At 41.4% G+C, this 21,193-nt stretch overlaps 1 protein-coding gene across 2 annotated transcripts in view; it reads left to right on the top strand.

The window, feature by feature from the left end:
* LOC117258332 (metabotropic glutamate receptor 7-like) overlaps window positions 1-21,193 on the top strand; it is a 100,585-nt gene that overhangs the window by 45,400 nt on the left and 33,992 nt on the right. For both annotated transcript variants that reach the window (XM_033629138.2, XM_033629139.2), the window contains exons 3-7: window positions 4,273-4,408; window positions 5,017-5,171; window positions 10,188-10,325; window positions 12,166-12,366; window positions 20,254-20,393. In XM_033629138.2, the coding sequence (XP_033485029.1) occupies window positions 4,273-4,408; window positions 5,017-5,171; window positions 10,188-10,325; window positions 12,166-12,366; window positions 20,254-20,393 (770 nt within the window). The remainder of the gene's footprint in view (window positions 1-4,272; window positions 4,409-5,016; window positions 5,172-10,187; window positions 10,326-12,165; window positions 12,367-20,253; window positions 20,394-21,193) is intronic.

The raw sequence follows: 21,193 nt of genomic DNA, 5'->3' as shown, positions 1-21,193 counted from the left end.
CTGGAGTGCATTTTCAGAACCGAGGGCATTGAGGATGAATAATTGAAGCAGTTAATGCAGTGCATGACCTATGGCACTCAGACAGATAAGCAGAGAACTTTCCAAGGGCCTGATGAATTTAGCCATCGTGATCATTTAGTTGCCTTTGATATATTAATCAAATGTGGAGCAGAGGGTCGGGGTTCACGGTGCATATATAGTTTGATATTATGTTGCAGGATCATAGGTAAATGAATAAAGTGCAGCTAAAAATGTCAGTGTCACAAACACACTTTGAATGTAAGCAGATATTTTAGTCTACCTAAAAATGTGTGTGTCCTTATGTTTATGTCCCCGTAAATGTCGGAGCTTGACTATACTGACTTGTATGTGAGCAAAGTTCGTCACTAGAGAGGTGTTTTCACATCGATGGGGGGCGATGTCTGTACATTTTGCAAAAATCTAACATTCAAACGTATGGCGGACAAGCTAGATGCATCACTAATATGAAAGCCAATCACTGTCTAATATGGGAAACACATATCGATAGGTAAACAGACTTTGACACAACACCGCAAGGAAACCAGAAACCTCCGGTGCAGAGGTACAAAAAGCAGGGTTAGCATTAGCATAGTGAAAGATTTGACAGCAGACATGGTAGAGTGTGCAGTTTTTGAACGTAAACTGGACCGTGGGGCTTCCTTCCACTATCTACCAGTTACCCCCATCGTAACAGATGTTATTGTATGTTTCACAGCCATTAACTCTGTCAGCCACTGCAAGTTAGCCTACAAGCTAACAAACAACATAAACCAGTGCTGACTACACTTACAGTTCTGATAAGTCGCCAACAGACTCCTCCTCTGAGTCTGGATCTGACTGAGGCTCAAACATATACAGCTGGATCATCTTGATGCACATGCAAGCAGCAGTGTGGAGGCCAAATCATGGATGTATTAGGAGAGCTGGTTACAGCATTGGTTGCAGGGCCCTATTAATTCCTATGAAAGTTGCTCAGTGGTACATGAAGCCAAAAAAGCTTGATTTACGCAGTATAAAATTACCTGGATCTTCCACATCGAGGGGCCTATAGAGCAGGCGCACTAGAGACTTACAATGGCCAAGAAGCTATCTTGCAGTTTAGCCCTCTGCCAACTTGAAAGGGTATAAATCGACTTAATATTGCTGCTCTGATAGTCTTCTGAAATGTTATTAGATTGAATGGATCAAATCCCGCTAGTGTAACAAGTCATTTTGCGGGGGTTGTAACGCTCAAAAAAAGTATCCACTGATTTACAGACATCCCTGTAGTAATTTAAGTCTATGGGAAAAAGTTGTTTTGGGCCCCATGGCATCATGTAATGCACCTTGAAGTTGCAATTCCACGTTTGGCCACTATGTAAAATTGGCTTCAAAGCTCGCCACTGTTTCTGTAGCTTGGGCCAAATCCAGAATCTTCATTGATGGAGAAAAAGTAGTCCCTTTTCAGAGAACTATTATGTGGGAAAACCATTTTAAACAATATATAAGTAAGTATGAAAAATTTCATAAACATAAAAACATGTCTGAAGGTGGACTTAAACTTTTTGTCATCTGGTTTTGCTTGAAACAACCTAGTTTGTACGACTTGTGGTGCAACCACGCTGAAAGGCAAAGGTGCTTATGGCTGTTCCGAGTCATTTAAATATAGGTATAAAGGTGCACATTTTCAGACAGCCTCCCCTGGAAAATATTCATAGTGCTGGTGTGTAGGTTGTACACATGAAAGGTGCCAGAAATAGTTGTGTAACAAACTAAAAGAAAACCTGACCTTCTTCGCCTCCACCCAGCTGGCCAATCACTGCGTGAAGTGGGTGCGAATGTGGAATTGTCGGTTTCAGAGAGTTACCACACACCTTTCCGCCGATGTTAACCTGACGTCACAAAGGTGTGGGGGAGGGTTTCCAAAGCTGTCTGACCATCTGATAAGCAGTTCTGAAGACGTATACTGGTGCCTTAAGTGGAAGCCGGAAAGTACAGTATTACTATACAATCCTATTTCTTGGAAAAGACTTCAACGAGGTGGAGTAAAACACTCTCCTCTCCAAGAGCCTGACACTTATCTGTCTCACATCACACATCTCCAGCTAAGACAGACATGCAGCTCTTCTTTATACCCGCTGTTTGAGTTGAGGACTCTTTCAAGTCCACACGGTGCCTTCCAGTGACAGGTGAAGGCGTTCCGACCCACAGCACAGCACTCTGGAAGTGCAGATACGATACTTGCATTTCCATCATGCCTGACTAACTGAATGACTGACTAACTGACCATCTGACTGACTGGCAGATGAGATATTCCGCAGGCGTTCAATAATTTAGCCACCGCTGCACGACCGCAAGTCCGCAGCCTTTAGGGCAGCCTTAAGCCCGCAGCGTGTTCAGCTCTTTGCTCTCTCTCTCTCTCTGAAGATGGGATCTGCTCCAAATGCTTCTTATCTTCATCAGTGGCTCCCGTGGTCTCTGTCTGTATTATTGACTGTTGTGACCTATAATATGTCTCTGCTCAAGACTGTTATACCATTATAAGTCTTCACACGAGCCCGCAGGGTTTTTTTGTCATGGAGTTAATGCATTTTCATGAGATTTAAGTTCTCAATGGGGAAAAAAAGCTTTTTTTTTTCCCCTCTCAGGAATTAATGCGCGTGTGATTGGCCTACCTACCTGCAGACTTACAACCCTGAAACTGAAAGGTGCCACTAATACGCCAGAGTCAGACATTATACAGTGCTGGAGTTTACTAAAACAGAAACCTAGAAGTGCGATGTCGCACTTTAGGCTTTCTTGCTGAAATCAACTGAAATCTCTGTGCTAAAACAGAGTGTGAGTGTCGTCCCTTGGAGACCTACAACGCTTGCTGCTCCGCACAAATGACACCAAAGCACGTTTCACTTTAACAGGATACCACAAACCCTTAAGCAACAGCTAGGCCATTTGTGGGATCTCCATTTTTATGTTTAGTCCACTTAGGGAGGATAACAGCAGCCATCCCAGAGGTCTGTTGGCACATACAAAATGTTTTCTCGCAGCAAGAAATATCCCCAAATCTGCCTGCTGATACTTGAGAAATGGATAGTTATAAAGAGTTCAGCATTTGTCATTTTTCTATCTTCTGCCTTTAAAAATGCCACAGTAAACCGTGACTGGAGATGTGTGATCTGCCAGCTAAAAGCTGTTTATATCAAAGTAATGAGCCTGAGGAGACTGGCAATTAGGAGATTCCTTCCCTTCCTCTGTCTACTCAGGGAAACTCACACTGAAAGGTTATTGGGTAGGCTATTAAAATGCTTGAGTGGAGGAAATTTTAATTGGTTTGGGTAGAGTTTTGCTGTTGACTCAGGACACCGCTGCTTCACATCTAGGCCTACAGAAGTTCCTCAAACAGGTGATCATATTATCTGTTTATCCAAAGTGCCTCAAAGGTTAGCTTGTCCTCGGCATCTGTAATTACCACGCCAGAGTGAAGCAAAACTCCTTATTATTTTTTTATTTTTTTTATTAAAGATATAAATTTGCTTCTCCACCCAATAATGAGGTGTTGAATAAAACCCCCGAAGACAACAATACCTTGCAAACTGCTAAAAGCCTATTGTGTTAATATACTATGCCAGATACAGTACGTAGCAGCTGTTTAGCAACTCACGGAAGCAATCAGCACCTTTTGTCCTGTACAAACTCATTAGCGGTGACCTGTCTGGGAATGATTTATTGTCAGTATTAATATCCTCTTTGTTTGTTATTGCCGGCTGTGCTATCTGATTGGTTCAGGGTCCAACAAGAGATGTTTGATAACGACTTTAAATGAAAAGTCAATGGCAAGCTGCTGGATTTTCTCAAATCCATATATGAAATCTGTAGCTTTATGTCCCTGTTGGTGTGGATTATTGGATTTGTTATAGCAGATATGTTTATAACTCTTTTTCACTCCGTGAAATGATTCTGGCGCTCGGTTGGGAGGTGCAGTTTGACTGTTACATTGCATGCCGCTGTGGTTTTCAGATCATTGCCAAAATGTAAATGTATACACAGTAAGACAATCATTTAGCTTCTATAGTAGGCATGACAGCATCGGCAAAAACTCACCGTGTTCAGATGTTTTCTCATTTCTATATGGGTGAGATTTCCATAGGAGAAAAAAGCAGCTATTGAGACCCCAGGCTTTTGTGTGTGAGTGTACATACTTTTGTGTGTAAGAGTGAGTTAGTGAGCTCATCTCAGAGGCCTTATCATTTCTTTACTCTTCTCCCATTAAAAAAGGTGGAATCTGCATTGCCCAGTCTTTGAAAATTCCCCACAACCCCAAGCTGGAAGATTATGACAAAGCCATCCAACAACTGCTGGAAACGCACCACTCGCGGGCAGTCATCATCTTTGCCAGTGAAGAAGACATACGGTGAGGAGTGCCGCACATCCTGGCTTCACCCATGTTGTTCAGGCGCGTTGATGGCTTGCCATGTTGAGGTCTTTAATCTCTGAGTAGTAGCTCCTGAAGACAAGCTAGAGGCATAGATTTGCCATGCGTACAGGATGTCTGCTACACAAACATACCTCCAACAACACAAACACAATCGTGCCTCGGAGGAGAAGTGGGAATACAGATCACAGCAAAGCAACACAGAGATATTGTTTCATTTACAATGCCCCGTGGGAAATATTTATGTAAAGAAACACAGAGTAAAGCATTTAGTATCTGTAAATTCAGAATGAATGCTAGGGCAAATGTAAAAGATGAGTGGGAGACATGGAGATTAATAACTGTAACTCTCTGTGTTTCTCTTTAAACAAGACAAAAATAACATCTTTGTTCTCCAGACCACACAATAACAATCGTTCCCCTCCTTTCCCTCTCACTTTTAATGAGATAAACTGCAGAACTGTACATGGCAGAGCTGTAATGTCCACACAGTTCAACTTAAAGCTAGCTGTGCCTTTGTGTAATAGATATTAGATTGCACGCACCTCCTGTGCTCTCTCCTAATTCACACGCCAGTGTCCTTGCAGGGGAGTTCTCAATGCCACCAAGAGGGCCAATCAGGTGGGCCATTTCCTGTGGATTGGATCTGACAGCTGGGGGGCCAAGAGCAGCCCGATCCACCAGCTCGAGGATGTGGCGGTGGGAGCAGTCACCATACTGCCCAAACGCTCCTCCATTGCAGGTACTTGTCATGCACACACAGAGACTCCCACTGCGCGCTTCACCACATGCTGTGTTACTGTATTGCATTTTTTATTTTTCCATTGTGCTGTTTTGTTTGGAGTAATTGCTTTTTCTAGTATTCCAGATTCAAAATGTCTGTGACAAAACCTGCAATAATTGTTTTTGTGTAAAACAAGCTGTGAACACAACACTGACATGGTGTCACCTTTTAAAGGGACAGATCACACCAAATTCAAAGATACATTTTTTTTCTCCTCCCCATAGTGCTATTTATCAATCTAGATTGTTTTGGTGTGAGTCCCTGAGTGATGGAGACATCCGTCATAGAGATGTCTGCCTGCTCCTGAAAATAATTGAACTAGATGGCACTTGGCTTGAGGTGCCCAAAGCTAAAAAAAAAAAAAAAGATACAGAAAAACTCAAGAGCAATGTCTCTTTCCAAAAATCATGAGCCATGTACTCAAGATAATCCACAGACCTTGTTGTGAGCAGTTTCATGTAGGAATTATTTTCTTTCTACTGAACTACACCTGCCAACCGTATCACTGTGCAGAAGGAAGAGTGCATACACAGCTAGCTGGCCTAGCACCACTGAGCTAGCTAATGTTACAGCTTAGCCAGGAGGACGCCATTAATGTTTAGATCTTGTGCTGTCACGAGCATGAGCCTCTCATCCATGAGTAGATGCATGCTTCCCTCTGTGATTTGATACAGTTGGCAGGTGTAGTTTAGTAGAAAGAAAATAGTTTCAAGGTTGGTTGATTATCTTGAGTACCTGAGTCATGATTTCTGAAATGAGACATTGCTGTTGAGTTTTTCAAATGTTTTTGATTTTTTATTTTGTGCTTTGAGCACCACAAGCTGAATGCCATCAAGTTTCATTATGTTCAAGAGAAAGCAAACATTCCTACGGCTGATATCTCCAACACTCAGCAACTCGCACAAAAAAAAAGTCTAGACTGATGAATAGCTCTACAGGAAAGAGGAAAAATGTGCAGGGTTTTTTTTTTTTTTTTTTTTTTTTTTTAAATTATTATTTTTATTTTGGACTGAACTGTCCCTTTAAGTCAAACCTACACATCATTAGTGACAAAGCAACATTATGATATATTTGGAGTCATGTTTTTGGCCAGTAGATGAATGTAAGTCCAATATTAACTCCATCCATCCATTCATCCATTTTCTAACTGCTTATCCTCTTGAGGGTCGCAAGGGGCCTGGAGCCTATCCCAGCTGACATTGGGTGAGAGGTGGGGTACACCCTGGAGAGGTCGCCAGACTATTGCATTCACACTCACATTCACACCTACGAACAATTTAGAGTCACCAATTAACGTATCCCCAATCTGCATGTCTTTGGACTGTGGGAGGAAGCCGGAGTACCCGGAGAAAACCCACGCTGACATGGGGAGAACATGCAAACTCCGCACAGAAGGGCTTCCACACCCAGGATCGAACCAGGCACCCTCTTGCTGTGAGGCGACAGTGCTAACCACCACATCACCGTGCCGTCTGCAATATTAACTCTCTCCTCCTAACTCTGGTTTGGGTCAAGTAGACAAGTGATCCCTTGCTAATACAAAAGTATTGATTACAGCTGCTTTAAACATGTAATAATTGTTTTTTGGGTGGCAGTGCAACAAGATTTAGAAATAACAATCTGTTTTCACCTCATAAAGTTAAAGATGTAGATACTGTGAATGTGTGGGCAAACAGCTACCTATTAGCATTCACCTGCCAGATTCAATATTCAGTCTCCTTTAAGCTCTGTTTTTGGTTTCTACCAACAAAAATATCTGTAAAAAAAAATTTGCATTTGCTGTCTCACTATGTTCACCAGGTAGATGTTAATGGGGGCACTGTTAAAACAGTCTGCTCGGCCAGTAACAATGCAGCCTGTAAAACCAAAACAATGAACTACAAGATGCTAAAAAAGACCGAGCTGAGAGGAACTGCAGAGCCAGGTGATAATTCTCTGTGGGTTCATCACTTTAAATGACCCCTTTCACATTACACATACATCCTGATGCACCCACATTCCCCTCTGCCTCATCCGTTTCTACATTTCTCACAATGACTTTGGACGATCCTCAGAGAACAGGTGTGACCTTGTTGTTGCATTTGGCCGTGGGTCGTACATGACCAGACTGAAGTCAGTTTGAACAAATTGCCTACTCTGTAGATTTTATTAGATACTGGAACCAATAAATTTAGACCGTGTCACCTTTTGCCATTGTCACAGATATATTCATCAGCTTGGTTTTACTTATTCACTTTGTCTCTGATTTCAGCCGGCTGTGTGTCTATGGGGAAATTGGATTCTCTGGTCTCTGCTGTATAGTCTTAAAAACAAAAACAAAATAATGAGTCTTACAAAAGACTTAGGTTTTTAATTCTAAACGTTTACCTTTAACGTGTTCTGTCATTAAGCTCAAAATAGACACCAATATCAGCTGTTTTTAAGAGCTTAGGAGTGGGTATCTCTTTAAAACTGTAAGTTAATACCAGGTATAAACAGTCTGTAACATGCGTCTTGGGTGATCCAAACCCAAGTTGACAGCTCTGTCTGTTCACACCTGGCATCAGAATGTGTCTCTACATGCGTATCAAGTGACCACTTGTGATCAGATCGCACTTCCCTACTGTATGTGCAAATAAACACATGGTCTTCCTTAGTTGTTCCCAAGTGGTCCAGCCACGAGGTCCAGATTTCTCCTTAGTCCATTAGTTTAGGCTCACACAGTTTAATACCTTCGGCGCCATACTTGGCTTTGACCATGTTGTCGGGCCCTGTTAAGTATTTTTTTTAGTCCCTCACTCTACAGCAGGAAACAATACTTCAGAGTAAAAGCTTTGTGCTGTAAATTCACTGTACTTAGAAATAGAGTGTGTGTTTTTTTGTAAAGCTGACATGTTTGCGAGTCACTTGTGGTCCATTCAAAATGAACCTGTGACCCACTTTTGGACCACGACCCACCAGTTGGGAACCACTGGCCTACATCATTTCATTCACCACCATTGCAGACTAGTGCTGCAGGAGTGTGAGCTCCGTGCTAGGGGGCAGTTGGTGGCAGTCCACCCGCCTACACACACACACACACACACACACACACACACACAAGGCTAATTGTTAGCATCACATGGCTAACGTTATAGAATGGAGTCGATCTTAGTTTGCTGGGATTGTTTAACAGCTGCTGCTTTGTTAGCTGGTGGTAACCGGTCAGTGGTTGAACTGTTCTTAAGCACTGTGTCTAACCTGTGTCACTGCAGCATCAGAGAACTTTCATCCTGTAGGGGAGTCGGATAAGCAAGGATGTCAACTGAGCAGGTGGCTCCTGTGGCCATATTCGGCCCAGTCACCCTCCAAATGTGGTCTGAGCGATTGGATCTCACACATTGGGTGCAAACATGGCTGTGCTTAGAGCTGTCCACTTGTGATCTGATCACCCGGGACACATGTTAATACCATGTGTGAAATGGGCCCATGATTCAGAGTCTGGGCCAGGATTGTCTCCACACGGCTCTGCACATGGAGGTAGCTGTGCTGGGGGCTAGCAGCGAATGATGGTAACGGGGCAAAAATTGCGAACACAGCAACAGTGCGAACAGAGCCAACAATATTAACATAGGGAGGGACCAAAGGCTTCTGTGCCAACACTGTTCCACTACTGTGAGTATGTGTGGCGTCATTAGTGGTAACCGCCATGTGAGCACAGTGCAGTGCAGCGACAATTAGCCAGCCAGTGGGATACACACACACGGGCTCACATGCTTTAACATGCACGCATGGTTGGCACGGCTACTACAACAAAGGACCGAGAAATTTGGAATTACTACACACACAGAGGGAGCGTGACTTCATTCTTTGCTCAGGATGCCATTACCCCTCTGTATGTAGCAAATAGCAGATAGCTTGCTATTACGTTGATGCTCTGAATGTTGCATACAAAACCATTGAAGTTCACCCACAAGAAAAAGGAGGAAACTTTACTGTATGATGTACAAGTTCACCACAGAAATAGAATATTCACAGCAGCATGTACCATCTATTTTAAGTTCTGTTCAGTGTCACAATCCTAATAACCACTCATCATTACAATCGAGGAAATTTTAAAGTCTGCGTTTTATGAAGCTTCCCATAATTAGGGGAGGTCTAGCCAGGACAAATGTACACTCTGAAGGCAGCAAGAATATTATTAATCCACCATGCATCATTGATTGTCTTTTGAAAAGAAAATCAGCTGAGTCATCCAGCTCTGATTAGCCATTATCACCTCTGCCCACGACTCATCTGATATGACTAGAGAACGGAGCGTGTAGACACAGACAGAGAGACTTTAAAATGTGAAATTGAGATTATTCTCACGACAGAAAAATGTGAAACAAAAGTTAAGAGAATAATATAAAGTACAGCACCATGAATCTTGTGGTGAAGTTTTGTCCCAGCTTAGCTCTCTGACCCACATTGGGTGGTAAAGTTGCACAAACAAGAGAACAAAATGTAGCATACAGGCTTTTTTTCCTTTGGTGCAGCACATTACCTCTCCTGGAGCTAATGATTCATTATCAGAATAAAGCTGATTCTGATTCTGAAGCGTCATACAGGCACGCTAATCCCTGTTGAAATTATTGTTAGGCTAATACACCATGCCTTCAATCCATTTCTATAGTCATTGATTTAATGAAGAGAAGAAAACCTGTTCAGCACCTGAAGGACCTTGCAGCCCGAGGCAACAGGCTGCGGCACCACTTACAATCTCTGCGTTATTTATTATGCATCCTGTTTTTTAATTAATGTAATTTCCTAGATGAAAGAGGTGATTAAAGTTCCATAGGGCTGGAGAGGAAGAGGAACCACAGTGGTCAAATTTTGATGAAGTAGTGCTTGTTGGTGTGCTTCCAACACCTAGCGGCCACCACCACACCTCTGCTGCAGCAAGTTTCACCTCATTTCCTCCAGGTTGATAATTGGTCCGGAACTAAGCCCTTCTCCTCTTTCCTCTGTTCCCAGGGTTTGATGAATACTTCACTGGGCTCACCCTCGAGAACAACCGCAGAAACGTGTGGTTTGCTGAGTTCTGGGAGGAGAACTTTGACTGCAGGCTCCTCAGTGCCTCGAAGAGAGAGGATACGAGCCGTAAATGCACAGGTACATGAGTTTTTGACACAAACATTTCTGTACTACACTAATAAACGCCGCATAATTTCACCCTGCCTTGTCAGGTTGATGTGAACTTGACCTTTTTTTCGCATTAGTAGCTGCAGATCGACTGTTGAGGTTTTAATTTCACCCCTCTTGTCTACTGTGCAACCAGAAAGTCTAACACCAGGTGTTTCTTCCCAGCGGGTGCAGGACAGGCTGAGTTTATTATTAGAATAATAATGCACCGCATGTCTTAGTCATACTACAGTTACAGACCGTCTGCTCCTGTGGCTAATGTCCTGTAACTCTTAAATCCCATATTCCCTCTCTTCCCCCTTAACCCAGTCACCTTGACGGCTCAGCAGTCGTGCCGTGTGTACTAACTGCACAGAGCCAGAGTACACTTTATTTAGGTTGGAAATTACAGGCAAAATGACAGAGAGCTAAGTGAACGCTGCTCATGCCCTCGTTCTGCTTTATTACCATCTTTGTGGTCGCATTAATGACAGTGTTGTTAACAGTGATGCATTCTTGTGTTACCTAAACTCTGCCTGTCAACGGTGTGACAGGCATTGCACTGCATTCATTATCTACAAGGATGATGCCTGTGATGTGGGATGCTGTATTAATCTTGCTTGCATACGTGATGACGGTAATGGCAGTGTGACACAAATTACTGTTTGTTGAAGGATTTTGTTTCCTTTATAATCTCCTGTTTGGCGTCTTTTATCATGTGTCAAAGACAGAAGATGCACGTCCACTCAGTCAGCCCCACCAACCCTCTGTAAAATGCCTGTAAATGTCTTTTATCTTCTCTGGCTCTACAACTGTCTCCATATCCTCTTTTTTTTAGACGTCAAGGCGAGGTGATATTTATGAATGTTAAACGCAAACGGGAGGCATTTGCATTCAGAGACTGTCCATTTAGCAGCCTATGCAGAGCTCCGAAAAGCAAAAAGGTTGTGTGGGCTGAAATGTATGTTAAGTTCTGAGAAATGGCCTGAAATGTCAGCACAGATTGCTTTTGACCTCCCTTAGTTTATGCAAGTCCACATTCTTATATGTGTCCTTTTAACATCATCTGCCCTTCTGCTGAGCTCTCCATATGAGCTATGAGCAGCTCTCATCGAGTAGAAAATTGTCTTTTAGTATTCAGAGTTGTTTCCTTGATGGTGCATTTTTGTCAACTGGGAGCTTGAACATTGAAATTGTGATGATAATGATGGTGATCATGATGATTATAATGATTGTTATTAAAAGTAGTATTTTTGTTGTTATAATTTTCATTCACTCTTTGAAACTAAGGAGAAAGAAAATAGCCAATTCAGTTTGTAAGAAAAACAAATTCAGCAGAGTCTGTACATTACGTATTCAAGCAGAGTACCAGCAGCATGAGGCAAAACCTTTACGGCAGCCCATAGTGAAAGGGCAGTGCACTGGGAGGAGGATATGAAAGAGCAGGAAGCCACTGTAGAAGTGTGTGATGCTAAAGTTCATGGTGATCTTCATCACCTTGCTGATGGGACAAGTGAGGTCTGTTCTTAGCGGTCTATTACTTTGTAATACACCGCAGTAATTCAATCTGAGCCTGCTGTATTTGTCACAAACACTCTGTCTCACAGCTCAGCTTGATATTTTCCACTTGGGAATTAAATGTGTCTCCTTATTCGCTATGCGACATTGTCCCTTTAGGTGTAATTCCTACAAAATCACAATTGAAGTCACTGGCAGCAAATGGAAAATGGAGGAATAAAAATGGAGCTGGGGGTGATAGGGACTGCTGAGCGGATGTAATGTCTAACGGCTTGTGGTGTATAAGTCCTCCTCTTTCCTTTTCTTCCCTCAGGCCAAGAGCGCATCGGGATGGACTCCAAGTACGAGCAGGAGGGGAAGGTGCAGTTTGTGATTGACGCGGTGTACGCCATGGCCCACGCTCTCCACAACATGCAGAGGGACTTATGTCCTGATCATCCTGGCGTTTGTCCACAAATGGAGTCTGCTGAGGGAAAGACTCTGCTGAAGTACATACGAAACACCAGCTTCAACGGTGAGTGACACATCATAAAAGTCATCAGACGCTTACAGACTGTGAGGATAAGATAAGTGAAATTGGTTATTTTATAACTTTAAGCAGAGTTTTCAAGGACATTTTAATAGAATAAACTGTAGATTAGAATAAAATACTTGACTAAACAAGTTTGTAAACACAGATGAACTCAGGGATAAACATAATGAGGTCCAACAAGTTTTTTAACAAATTAGTTTAAATGAGCAGACTGACCCTCCTACATTAATCAAAGGAATAGTTCAACATTCTGGCATATATGCTTATTTGTTTTCTTATTTCTATCTCTTATCTGGTATGTACTTTGTAGCTGGGAGCAGTTGCCAGGCAGCTTCTTCTGCTGCCATTTTCACAAGTTCAGTGGTCCCTCCCCTCACTCAGTGTTGTCAGCTTGGCCACTTTATCACAGATCCTATTCAGTTCTAAAAAGTGATTAGCAACAAATTTAGCGAAAGAAGTGTGTTTTATTGTAATTCATTCCCATGCATGCTACTCAGAGTAATTGCAGTCGTCAGGGGAGTTAAGTTGTAGTGAGTTTCTAAGGTTGCATTGACACTCTTGCTTTCTGGATTGGAAGTGCAAGACATGGTGCACTACAGTATAAGCACCAGAGCTCTCATATCATGCAAGTATTTTATTGAGGATTTTTCTATTGAATCTAATTCAGCTTAAGTTTAAATGCTTCAATTAATGCACTACAACATCATTAATCTTAAAATATGACGTCATCTGGTGACTTTTAGCAACTTCTGAAACTAGTGCTAGCTACTTTCATTGGAAAAGAGATGGCAAACTTCCTCTTCTATGTAGCCAAGAGGACACCATACTGGAACTCATAGTGCACTGCGTCTTGCCATACTTCTTAGTTTAAAAGCACTTATGCACTCAAATAGCAATGCAACACAAGCCCACACAAAACAGCTAATTGTTGGCTTATCAAATGTTATTTTTGTACAAATTAAACGAACAGAATTATTCACAAACAATGCGTATGCATACACTCACCGACGGCCCGACACTGGTGTGTCATGGCCTCAATATGTGCGTAGAAACAACTACTTTCTCCATGATACACCTTGAGGCAAACATATTTCCTTTAGAGAAATAGGTAGATAGCGGACATGTACCTGTCAATTTAAAATGATTCTGAGTCACCAACATACGCACAGTAGTAAGAACAAAATCAGCTGGTACACACACATCATGAATCCGACGATAATTTTGTGTGCTTACTTGTTTTATGTGCAGAGTGAGAACATTTCTACGCACATATTACTAAATAAGGCCAAATGTGTTAATGAGGTTGAGAGATGTGCTAGTGAGCAGATTTTTTTAATGCTCAAGGGAATCAGGCTAGCAGCTTCCCACTGTTTCCAGTCTTTACGCTAAGCTCAGCTAACTGTCTCCTAGCGCCAGCTAAATACTTAGTGTACAGGGGAGAGAGTGGTATCAATCTTCACATCTAGCTCTCAGCAACAAAGCAAGTATATCCCAAAATATTGCTGTCCTTAAATGGGGTTGAGTTTACAGTGTTTATGATAAGAATCCATATGAACGCCCCCCTGTTGTGGTAGTCACAACCTTGTAGGTGGAAATTTCCTGAGAGCTCCCAAGTTCAAGACAATGTATACATAACCTCCATGTCAAAAACAAAAGCTTACAAGTTCCAGTTAAACACAGTATATCTAAGAACTGCTTTAAACTTGCAGACATCCATCAAATTCCCTCAAACATGCATTTTTTAGCAAGCCAACAACATCACTTTAATGTTGGCATTGAGCTCAAACGACAGCTGACCCAGACAGGCCCGAGTCTGGCATGAGTCGTCTCATCTGTCTTGGCATGAGAGCAATAATAAGTGCATTTCTTAAAATGTTGAACAACTTTATCCTCCAAGTATTTACTCGAAGCTGCTGTGTCCATACCAATCTGCACTGTCAATTTAAAAAGCAATCTAGAGAAAAACAAAACTGTAGACATAAGAGCCAAAGTCATCCCAGTTTCAGACTATAAAAAGTAGGCAAATGGGTAATAAGTCAATACCACCTCCTCTGTTTTATGCACCATAATGCGGTTTCTTGTGGGCTGGCAACAATATAAATTTTCATTCAATTTTTATTCATTGCTCAAAGCACAACAGCGTTTTCTGGATCTGAGTGATATTTTGAGCCAATATGATTTATTATGGGTCTGCCACTACTTGAACCTCTACATTATTCAGCCCTGCACAGAAAGTGATGGGGAAGATACTTAACAATTAATGGCAAATAGCTATTAATGACAACTGCTCTGAAATGCAGAAGTGATTGGAGAAAGAGAGCCGAATGGGAGATGAGTTTAAAACAAGAGAAACCTTTGTCATTACAAATGCGCAGCCATGTATGTCAGCCAGTGATCATTAGAGGCTCCTCTGAAGCACATTGTGTCTTCACAGAATGTTCTAGATAAGATTCAGCTGTTTAAAGTAAGGAATCAGCGTAACCGTCTCAAAATGGCCTACTTTAAGAGGTGGACCCAGCTCATTGTGTCTCTTTTGTCAAGTATTACACACTGTGATGATGATGATGATATGTGGGGTTTGATAAGATATGTGGGAAAAGGAAGGTACTTTACTGGGATAGATGTATTGTACTAACTAATCACTAAAGATCCCAGTGTTCATTTCATTCTATATTTTTTTTTACTCCTTCCTTGTCTGGTTAAATGATTGAATGGATAAAGTAACATAGGCATACTATAGATAGTCTGCTAATAAATGAAAAAATCTTTAGCTACAAAAAGTTAGCACATTTATAACCGTTTATAGTATTTAAAAAGAGCAAACTAGGAAGCAAATCAAGTTCAAATAAGGCTGCTTTTCTTGCACCTGCAGCACATCTCTTGTGTCATTAATCATTAGTACCTGAGCAATTTGAACACTGACATTTCTGGCCTTATAATAAGATTAAATTTCCATTTTATTTTATGTCATGTAAGCCACTTTCAGTTTAGGAGGGTTAGTTTGTTTTGCCCTAACCAATCTGTAGGGAGTGACATATCTGTCTTGTTGATGTTATCCACGCTTGTTGTTTTTCAGTAGCTTTTTATTTTTTATTTATTTTTTATTTTTTTTATTTTTTTTTCATAGATGTGGATATGTGTCTGACTCTATCTGGCACAGGAAGAAGACTTCCCCATTAGTAATCCCCTACAAAGCATTGATTGGCTTGGTAATTTTTCCAACCAACCACACAGACCTATTTCTATCGCTGAAAAAATTGAAGCTGTGGGCAGTGATTTAAAGGTGTGGAACCACCCTATGACATTTCTACCAGCATTTAAAGGATAACTTTGGTATTTTTTTAACCTGGACCCTACCTTCCCATGTTTTGGTGTCTAAGTGACGAATGGGAGCAACAGAAGCTGGTCCAGTATTGAGCGAGAGGGTTGCAGCTGGCAGCAGCAAAACAGGCTGCAATGTAACCACTTTGGGCATGTCAACATTATTAATTTATGTCCACTAAAAGTGCTTGTTTTCGTCCCTGCTAGGCTCACATTATCATTACAAGTGTCTGACAACTTATGGAAAGCATCCCTACAGAGATAGACCTTTTTGTTGAAGAGAAAGATCCTTTTTGTTTGACCTGAAACAGCCCTCATATCCCCACCACTAACCCACCACGCTCCATTAAAAATACAGTAATTTTAGAGTGTATGGAGCCCGCATATTTTCACATCTTACATGGTAAATTAAGGGTTTATTTCAATCAAATAAGAGCCTGAGATGGTTGCGACACTGGAAAGATGAACCGAGATGGCTTTTGCGAGTTTAATTTTGTTTCTATCAACTCTGAATGAAGTGTGTTTTACAGGAATGAAATTATAGTTCATTTAAATGGAGTGTGATGGGTTTGGCAAAAGTAATTTTGAGGCTGTTTCTGGTTAGGCAGAAAGATCTAACTCTTTGGCAAAAAGGTCTCATTGGGGGAATCCTCTTCATAAGTTGTCAGAAACTTAGAATAACAATCTGAACCTGAACGGTGCACAAATGGTTACATTGCAGTCTGTTTCGCGACTGCGGCTGCCGCGCTGTAGCTGTCACTCAATACTGGACTGATTTCAATAACTGTCGTCCCCATTAGTCATCAAGGCCCAGTTCATTAGAATGTTGCAGAAAAAAGTTGCAGTGCTGTGAACTACCACTATCCTCATTCATATTTTAAGAAGCTACAAATTATATTCAACCACTAAATAAGCCAAAAAGGTCTGGAAGTCAGAACAGAAATACAGAGAGTTGTTGCATAGAACTGATACACCGTCTCATCGAGTTGCATTGGTGTGAAACTATGTATTACAGAATTGTTATTGTTATCAGTCACTATTAAAGGAATGAAATAAAGTTGGGTGTTTTTCTTAAATATTTTACTACTATAATTGAAACTCGGCACCATTTTTTAATGGAAGAATGTGTAAAAAGAAAATAACTAAAATAAGGGTGACATTTTTTCGTCCAGTTGTTTTTTTATTTTCAGTATCAAAGATAAGCAAACATACACTGTTTGATTACCTTCAATTTTCATACCACGATAACTTCAAAAAAATCAGTATACCGCTGCTACCCCAAACCTATTCATACCTACTGAAGATTTAAATCTTCAGAAACAAGTCGTAACTTTCATTTTTTAAATCGCTCTGTCATTTTCTAAAATAGCAGGGCACTGTAGTTGTTAGCACATGTTACTCAAAAATATCCAAATAATGCATGTCTTTGGGACTATTTTCAGCTGCAGATTAAAACATAATTGCTGCGCTCGTGATTATTTCCAGTAGCAGAGCAGTGTATGTAGGATCAAAATAAACAACAGTGCCCATGCTTATCATAATTAAGAAACATGTCACGTGGCACTGATGTGTTTATAATAATAATTCTCTGAGAAAAATATACAACCTCACCAGAATTATTCTTTAACAGATTATAAATATAAAAATTAAATATATAAAATATAAGATTAAATTATTTTGATCAAATAAAAGTTCCTATGCATATTTTGTTGATAAGTGTGAGGAACAAACTGATGTTTCTCAGAATAACTACAATTACTTATATATACAAAAACATGTGGAAACAAACTTCTGTCCATGAGCTAAAGGCTAAAGAGCTGCCTGCCTTTCTTTAACACTGTCGCTATGGCAGCAGTGCAGAGTTCCAGCAGGCGAGAAGCTCTCCGATTTTAAGGTGGAACTAAAGTAACAGTATATATGCAATCGCCTGCACTGTGCTAAAATTACAAGGAGACCTTAACTAAGTGCAGATTCATGCATAGGATTGAGAATCTGCTGTCCAATCTCAGTAACCATCTGGGGTTGTGTTGACTTTTTTTTTTTTTTTTTAGGGGGGTTTCAGCTTCTGGAAAACATTTACCTCAGTGTGCCACTGACAAAGAAAGTGGCTCATTTCAACTGAGCCAAAAATAAGATCACTACCTTCTCCACCTCCTATACTTTTTCCTGTTACGCTTTTGAATTCCGAAACCTTTTTACTGGCAAGCAGAGGTTGTTCTGTTGTGGCTCCATCAGGCATATCTCACTGCCCCTTATTGCATTTAAAGACTGGAACCACGCACATTATCCTGTGTATGTGCCACTGCTAATGTATGTTTGAGAGCGAAGGAGTGTAAGCCTCCTTTGTTGGTCTCCCCACAGCGCCGGAGTCACAGAGCTGAAGAGTGAGAGGCAGAAAAAAAAGGAGAGAATAATGATGCGAGAGAAACACAGCAGTGGATCCCCAGTCCACCCACACTGCTCGGCACAGCACAGCAGCAGTGCACTTTTGTCATGTCTTAGTTCAGAGCCACATGCAAATGCATAAATCTTTCATCTTAGACAGCGTTCTCACTAAGGAGCCTACACAGACTATTTTGCTCCCTTGAAAATATCAGGCAACAGAAAACAGAAAGGAATTTCTAATGCCTTTTTATCTGCACACACAGAGACACCACTTAATTATTTGCTCTAAAGCTGAAGAGCGCCAAGTGCCCAATCACTCATGTCACTTTGCTGAATGACTTTTGTGTGTTTGTATTGCCTTATGTCTTTGCCGGGGCGTCGTGTGAGAATGGTATCCCTGTCATAGCTTTTGCTCACAGGAGTCAATACCTTGTCAACATCTTTATACACTGTGTCAACAAGTCTACTGTCTGTGTGGTGGAAGCAGAAATGACAGGACAGTGACTGCCACCCACTGGGTTCTGGTTTGGTTTTCACATTGAGAGAGTTTTCACTATGGGCTTCACAAGCACACTTGAAATAATTCTGAACAGCCGTCCTGCTTCATTTTCTGTGCCGACACATGGATACCTATGAATTAGTGTGCCACATTTAAACAGAAAGACCGATGGGTCAAATGACTCCAGTGCTGCCATTTGTGCATTGTTGATGAGGAATATATGTGCTGTTGCTTTGCATGACAACAGCTAGTGAGGGATTTGTGGCTCTGGAAATGGACACTTAAGGTCTTGTAAACTGAAATTTGTAATGCACAATGGTGTCACAAAGTCAAAAAGGAACATTCGGGTGCTTGTCTACAGTGTTTTATTAAAATGGCCCCATATACTGTCACCTGAAATGGGCTTTCTCTCTTACTACCTCTGCCTTTCTTCTTTTACAAGAGTGTTTTGGCCTGAAACTTTTGTAGCATGTTCAATGACAAGTGTCCTTGGTTGTAAAACTGGAGGGAGATGAAATTCCCTTCTGGCTGAAAAGGTGCAGCGGCCTTCCATCCAAAAGCCACAAGCTCTGCTCCAGATACAAAAGACAACATGTTCCCTAAAGTGTTTTGGACATATGCTCGTGGTCCTTTCTCTACACTTTTTATAGCCAGAGCTATTAAAGTACTTAATTCCCATCCCAAGTGTCATCAGACTCCCCCCGTCCCATTTCGAAAATGGTATCTCCATTCAGGCTTACGAGCTTCTATATGCAGTGCCAAGGTGAATAGACTTGTAAAATGCAGCAGTTGTTCATTCTCTCTCAGCATTGTGGGATGGTAAAAATGACCTCATCAACAATGCAGACCTCATGTATGAAATAGAGTACAACCGTTTTTTCCCATTAATGCCATTCAACATTTACTCCGATGAGGAGATCTCTTGTTGACTGACATCTACATTAACACACTATCTTGCACACACTCTGCAGCCATAATTGAGTGATGTGCACACGTGGCAGCAGCTGACAGGCTTGAGAGCTCGCACAAATACACATTTAAAAATCTCATTTTCCTCATGCGTAATGTTTCAGGTGTCCGCAGTCCTCTCTGAGCTAATTAGTGAAATCTTCAGGGCTCTGCTTGAGACAGGCTGCTGCACACTGAGAGCAGATGGGGACCGTATGATGCTTTGGCTGACCTGTTTATCCTCCCTACATCTCCTGTTGTTGTCCACTCTGTGATTGAAATGCATTACCTTTAACCTGCAGAGGTTTGCGTTCATTTGAATTTCTGATATGAGAGCATAGCTGAGAGTTCATATATCTAAGCATGTTTCGAATATAAAAATATATTCCTCCAGAGGCCTTTGTGTGGCTGTGATGATGCATAGGAAGCAGGTGAGGAGGCGCTATATTGGTCAGTAGGGAGCTTGCTTCCCTGTACGTGATTATCATAAAAGTTCAGGTCACTGTGTTCAGAGCTTTTAACTGGGAGTAACAGAGTCAAACACTCTGTGGACCTCTGTGTGGTCCATGTGGGCCACTGCACAGTAAAAGGCAGGGGGGTTAAAAGTTCATGTTTTGCTCTTATTAGAAGAGGTGCTGTGTCCTGTCACACCAGCGTCTAACACTTCTCTATCCTGCTCTCCTTTTTCAGCATTTTCTCTCTCTCACTCTGTACAGGCAGCGCCGGCACCTCTGTTGTGTTTAACAAGAACGGCGACGCTCCAGGACGCTATGACCTGTTCCAGTTCCAGATGACCAACTCCTCCACCCCAGAGTATAAGGTGGTAGGACAGTGGGTGGAGAACCTCCAGCTCAGGGTATGACGATTTACTGATACTGACAACACAGGCGAGAAACGCACAGTGTCAGAACGTTGTTTTAAATGCCTGTATCTAAACAGGATGTCTGGGCTCAGCCATTCGAAAAATTTACAAGCGTGAAGACTTTCTGTGTTTTCTGAAAATTGAAATCTCTTATGTGACAAGGGGGTGCACATTATTTGCATCTCAAATGCGGAGAGAGCTCAGGTGCAGACACGTTTTACTTTCAGCCTAATTGATGTATTCTAGGTGCAAAAAATGAATCTGTTTGTGCAATTTAGCAAGAAAAGGAAAGTGTTACTCTCTACCCAGAAGATAAATGTTCAAAATTCTTCTGGTATAACAATGAATAGAGAATCATGTTCACACACACACTCACAATATTAGGTTATGGGTTGCCTACAGTTGTGATCCAAATGTTAGATGTATTCCAAAGTCCTGCAGAGAGTTACTTTTGTCCTATTTTAGCCATAATTGAGCGTGTTTACATGGACATGAATAACCCGTTCTTACTGCTTATCGTGGTTATGATCATATAGAGTGCTGCAGGGATGACATTTTTGGAGACCGACACAGAAGTTAGCGTCAATGGGATTTTTCCATTGGATTCTGGATAATCGCAGAAAATGAGCTCTGTGGCAAACAAACGTTTATGATACTTGTTCAGCAAGATAATCTCCGCAAATGAACACCACTTTTATGATTTTTGAAGCATAAATGCAAACACAAGAAGTAAAAAGCTATCATTAATTTATAAACAAACTACTCCACGGTTGCATGACTTAACATTGCCACCA

The sequence above is a fragment of the Epinephelus lanceolatus genome, chromosome 8 (genome assembly GCF_041903045.1).
Source record: "Epinephelus lanceolatus isolate andai-2023 chromosome 8, ASM4190304v1, whole genome shotgun sequence".
NCBI classification, from domain to species: domain Eukaryota; kingdom Metazoa; phylum Chordata; class Actinopteri; order Perciformes; family Serranidae; genus Epinephelus; species Epinephelus lanceolatus.
Note: the sequence above shows the minus strand (reverse complement) of the source record. Positions and strands in the feature narration are given on the sequence as shown.